This window comes from Micromys minutus (genome assembly GCF_963924665.1).
Source record: "Micromys minutus genome assembly, chromosome: 22".
Taxonomy (NCBI): Eukaryota; Metazoa; Chordata; class Mammalia; order Rodentia; family Muridae; genus Micromys; species Micromys minutus.
The window spans coordinates 5,690,772-5,696,771 of NC_137957.1; the positions used below are offsets into that span (position 1 = coordinate 5,690,772).

Below are 6,000 nucleotides of genomic sequence, written 5' to 3' on the forward strand. Positions count from 1 at the left end.
TCAGCTCCTTCAGTCCCTTCTGTAACTCCTCCATTGGATGCCCAGTTCTCAGTGCAAAAGTTGCCTAAGAGCATCCACCTCTGTATTTTTCATGCTCTGCCAGAGCCTCTCAGGAAACAGCAATATCAGGCTCCTGTCAGCATGTACTTCTTGGCATCCACAATAATGCCTGGGTTTGGTGACTATATATGGGATGTATCCCCAGGTGGGGCAGTCTGTGGATGGCCTTTCATTCTGTCTCTACTCCACACTTTGTCTCTGTATTTCCTCCTGTGAGTATTTTGTACCCCCTTCTAAGAAGGATCAAAGCATCCACTCTTTGGTATTTCTTCTTCTTGAGCATCAATGGTCTGTGAATTATATGTTAGGTATTCCAAGCTTTTGGGCTGACATTTACTTATCATGTGCGTTCTTTTGTGACTGGGTTACCTCACTCAGGATAACATTTTTTAATTCCATAACTTACCTAAGAATTTTATGAAGTCATTGTTTTTAATAGCTGAGTAGCACTCAATTGTGTAAATGTACCACATTTTCTGTATCCATTTCTCTGTTGAAGGACATCTGGGTTCTTCCCAGTTTCTAGATATTATAAATAAGTGTCTGAAGTTCTTTATCTAGGGGTGAGATACTGTGAGATTTTTTTTTCCTCTTCTACATTAGCATGACTATTGATATTATAATTGCTTAAGTCTTTTTTATTCAGCCATTTTTAGGAGAGACAGTTTTACAGCAGAGTTCCTGGTATTCTGTTTCTTACAATCTCTCTGTTCCCTTTTCCAGGTTCCCTGAGCCATACATGTATGTGTTGTACAGTAGATGTTTCCATTGGACTGTGGTCTCACTGCATTGTGTCGAGTTGTGCATGCACGTGTGTGCATGCATATTTGTTTTTGTTTGTTGATGTTTTAATTATAATTTTCATTTAATAATAGTAGAAGTTTTTGGAAAATTTCTTTTGTTGAAGAATGATAGCTACATTTGTCTATGGGTATACAGATGTAGTTAGAATTTATGCTGTGTGGCAGAATTGTAGTAATAGATTCTCTTCTAACATCCATGATGTCACTAGACCCTACAAGTTGGTTAGGTTTCTAGTGCCAGTCATGAGTTTCCTTCTAATGAGTGTCCATTGGCTCACTTAGACAACTGTTGCTTACCACAACAATAGTGGCAATGGTGAGTGCCACTATTGGACTTTAATTGTTATCTTGTCATTCTGACCATGGTTGTGGTTTATCATTTGGCTAAGACTATTAATTGCTTCTCATGGAAGCTTGCAAGGTACTTTCTGATACTATGAAAACTTGACCACAAAAAAAAAGACTTTTCTATTAAATACAGCTCAAATAATACAAGGCTTCTGTTATAAAGTGTGAGGTATCTTCAGTAATAAAATTTCAACAAGGAAAAAGCCAGAGCATGTGGACCAGACCCACACACAGGCACTTTGCCACCTAAACAGCAGAGACCCTGGGACACAGACCTGGTGAGATTGCACTGTGAGTAACCAAAGCTCAGAAAGGGTTAGGTGGAGCTTGTGGAAAACATGCCTAGGCTGCCCATAGTAAGTGCCAGGACTCTGGCAGAGGGACCTGGTAGCCACCTAGAAAACCTGTACTCGTGGACTAAATGCACAGGCCCACAGTAAGGCACAGGCCTTTGCCAGTGGGAACCAGGATCTGCCCTGGAAAGGCAGTGCTTGAAGTTCAGCTCTACAGCCCCTCATACACCTGGACCAGAGGGGAGCCTGGCACACCAGGAGTTCGCAGAGAGCAGAAAGTACTGTGCTATCTGAAAAAGGGTCCATTTTGGCCTAGAGAAAGAGCCAGGTCCCTGCCAGTAATACTCAGGACCTGTGCGCAGAGGGCTGAGCTCCCAGAACAGCCTCACAAGAACTTCCACACCTGAGCCAACAGACAGCTGAGTCACTACTACCAGAATTCACTGCTTGCCCACTAAAAGCCAAACACTCAGAAGCAATTTTATTCCTGAGCCTATAATTAATAATGATGATGATGATATAGTACTTATTAGAGTCTATAATTTTAATAGACAAGTAATTATGTGGAGTGTGTGTGTGTGTGTGTGTGTGTGTGTGTGTGTGTATCTGGGTGTGTATGTGTGTACCAGCAGAAGCTGATAGAGAAGCCATACTGGGATGGTACTTACTGGCTTGCTTCTCCTGGTTTGCTCAGCCTGCGTTCTTATAGAACCCAGGTCTACAAGCCCAGGTATGGCACCACACACAATGGGTTGGGCCCTCCTCCATTGAACACTAGTTGAGAAAATGCCTTAAGGCTCAATCTCATGGAGACATTTCAGTAACTGAGGCTCCTTTTTCTGTAATAACTCCAGCTTGTGCAAGTTGAAAAAAAACAACCAGTACAATTGACCCCTTGTCAACTTGTCACACAAACACATCACTATTAAACCTCAACCCTCACTTTCTTATTTATCCCCGAGATCTAAATAACCTTAAGAGTCCCAGTCTTTACAAAATCTTACATATTAAAATTTCAATCCCTTTAAAATATCCAATCTCTTTTTAAATTCAAAAGCTTTTTTCAATTCAAAGTCTGTTAACAGTGGGCTCCACTAAAATACTTTCTTCCTTCAAGAAGGAAAAATATCAGAGCACAGTCACAATCAAAAGTAAAATTAAACTCTAACCATCCAATATCTGAAATCACTCACAAACTTCTGGGCTCCTCCTAGGGTGTGGGTCACTTCTCCAGCTCTGCCCTTTGTAGCACACACCTGTCTTCTAGGCTTCAGCTGCCTGTTCTCCACTGGCACTGCTTTTCTTGGTGATCATCTCATGGTACTGGCATCTCCAAAACACTACTGTCTTCTGCTGCAACTAGACTTTGCCAATAGCCTCTCATAGGCTTTCTTCATGGTGCCAAGCCTCAACTTCTTTGCATGACCCCTTCAGTCCTGGGGCATTAATTGCAACTCAGGCTACCCTAGCCAGCCACACTCAACAGACACTCATTCTCAGCTCACTTACCAATTAGGAGTCTTTGACCCCTTCAAAAGAAGCTACTCTGATCAGCATAGAAGGCAGCACTAATTTCTGAGAACAAAAACAAATATTTAGAAGCTAGTTTGAGGTGCAGATTTAGCTAAAGGGCAGTATTAGGTTTCCCACTTAGGCTCTATGACCTCTCTAGCCATTGACTTTCCTTATCTGCATTACCACGCAATAATTTCTTGCAGTAGTGAGGATCTTAAATGTAATCAGAAAGTCATTGGTTATCCCTGTAACATATACACCACTATTAAGTAAGCCAGTTATGTCTCACATAGAATGTTAATGTTAATACAGTATGTAAGGCCCATTTTTGGTAAGAAATATATAGCTAACCCCCCCCAAAAAAAATAACACTGCATCGAGTCTTCTGGTACAACAAAAGCGAACCACTAGGAAAGAAGATTCTATCTCAATTTCAGGTTGATTTATTCCACATCTTATAATTTATGTGATGTCTTCAGCCATAAGGTATGTCACCTAGCTGTGATGGGTAGCCAAAACAGAAAAATGGCTTGTATTATTTTGAGGATCTTTGAAACTTCCCTAATGAAAAAGACATAGAGAGCTAGATATTATATACCTGGCATTAGAACTGTAATTTTATAACCCATGGTTTTTGAGAACAGTATAATCTATCTAGACAGACTTCAAAATTCTTTAAAATATTTTGAATTAGTTTATAAAGGAGTGGGGTTTTCTACTGTTTATACTTCATAAGATGTAGTTAACTCTCCACTTATAGTCTGTTCTCTCCTAACTCCAGGCTCTATTCTCAATTAAGCCTTCTTCACAGTGTTCATCACCACTGTTTTTATATGACATGCATTCTCCTGTCCTTTTCTCAAAAATTTTTGAGAAAGTCCATTCAAATACTGATTCATTGAAGAAAAAACAAACATATATATATATATATATATATATATATATATATATATATATATATACTTTAATGGTTTATGCTTAATATTTTATTTCTATATTTGAACACTTTCTTTCTTCATTGAGATAATGGCAATCTTTTTGAAAGAATCACTAAAGGCTTGTCTGACTTGCTTATTTCTCAGAGTATAAATGAATGGATTCAACATGGGAGCAATTGATGTCATCAGAACTACTACACCTTTATTGATAGCCACTGATTCCTTAGCTGACGGGTTGATGTAAATGAAAATACAGCTTCCATAGGTGATTGAAACTACAATCATGTGAGAAGAACAAGTAGAAAAGGCCTTTTTCCTTTGCTGGGATGAGGGGAACTTTAGAATGGTCTTGATGATATGTACATAGGACAGAGCAACACACACCAGGGTCAGAATGAAGGTCAGCACTGCACAGACAATCACCAGCTGCTCTATGAGCCAAGTGTCTGAGCATGAAATCTTTAACATAGGAGATGCATCACAGAAGAAATGGTCAATAACATTTGAATCACAAAATCTCAAATTTAGGAACAGGGTAAATGGTGGGAATATGATGAACAAGCCAGCCATCCAGCAGCAGAGAGCAAGCCTCTGACACACCTTCCTGTTCATGATGGTTACATAATGCAGGGGTTTGCAGATGGCTACATAGCGATCATAGGACATAATGGCCAGAAGAAAAAATTCATTTACTCCCAAAACATCAGTAAAAAACACTTGAGTGACACAAACATTATATGTGATTGACCTGTCTCCTGTTGCTATGTTGTACAAATACCGAGGAATACATGCTGATGTAAATGAAATTTCTAATATGGAGAAATTTTGTAGAAAAAAGTACATGGGTGTTTTAAGGTGGGAGTCCAATATAGTGAGAGATATGATAGTGAGATTCCCAGTTATGCTGAGCATGTAGGTGAAAAATATAAACACAAAAATCGGAATCTGAAGTTGAGGATCGTCTGTTAGTCCCAGCAGAATGAAGGTGGTTAATGTGTTGTTTTTCATTATTCACTTCTGAATTGTTCAATCCTCAGGTAAAATGTACCGATTTCTTCTTTGCAATGCAGCAGAGCCAGAGAGCAGTGAACAGTGACTGTTATACTGAACTTGTTCCTGTGTCGTTTCCTCTGCAAGTGAAAACTGATAGTGTTCAAATTTGAGTGTTTAGCTATTGAATAATTTGCTTTAGTTGATCGGCTTCACAATTTGAAATATATCTCAAAAATCAACTTAAACATGATATTTTTAATCTTCATTTTTGATCTTGTAATCTATACCTAACTAGGTTCCCTTGTAGTGTTAGATTTGAATCATAAAGCGTTCTCATTCAATGAAAGCACTATCTTTGTATGTTTGATATTTCTTTTGTATCTAAAAGGTGGACATTAAAATCCCTTTGCTAAAATATTTGGTCCTCCATAGAATATAAAGACGTAACAACTCATCTGCATTCCATGAACAGGCTCTGTTGCTTTAGCTGAAATTTGTAATTTACATTTTTTCATGATGATTAAGGATGCATTTATGAAGTATGTTTTCTCTTTTAAGTTGAAACTTCTACATTCCTTTATAACATCTCTCTTTTCATATTTTTCTGTTAGGATATAATTCATACACACTGTTTATTGGGATATACAATTGACTACAGGTGAAAATGTTTATCCAAGCTTAGAAATGAAAACATATAACCTTTATTCTTTCAGTGTGTTGAGTATGGAAAATACTTTAAAAACTTATCAATGACATCTAGTTCAAAATCAAGTTAAAAATAGTACACTTGCTCTCCATATACTGACTGAATAACTACTTATTTAGAAGTTCAGTTTGAATCTCACTTTACTAACCTCTGCCTAAAGCTCTGTTGTCTGCTTTGCTCATTTGTGCTCCAGTGTCAGGTGATTCTACTTTGACACTTTCTCAGAGAATGTGAGCTTATCGAATTCATGTACTGTTCTATTCTCTTAACTCAGATACCAACCCAAACCAGCACAGTCCCAGAATGGTCATCCAATTGCGTGAAATACTTCAGCAGTATTTTTA

The 6,000-nt window shown here is 38.2% G+C and overlaps 1 protein-coding gene across 2 annotated transcripts in view; it reads right to left on the reverse strand.

Annotated features, from left to right (window-relative positions):
- LOC308434718 (olfactory receptor 6C3-like) overlaps positions 1 to 4,965 on the reverse strand; it is a gene marked incomplete at both ends in the record, with an annotated part of 78,184 nt that extends 73,219 nt beyond the window's left edge. The window contains one exon of one of the 2 annotated variants that reach the window (XM_080935110.1): positions 4,891 to 4,965. In XM_080935110.1, the coding sequence (XP_080791236.1) occupies positions 4,891 to 4,965 (75 nt within the window). Of the gene's footprint in view, positions 1 to 4,011 lie in introns of those variants that run through there. The other variant, XM_080935109.1, reaches the window with a different exon arrangement.
- Positions 4,966 to 6,000: the final 1,035 nt, after the last annotated feature.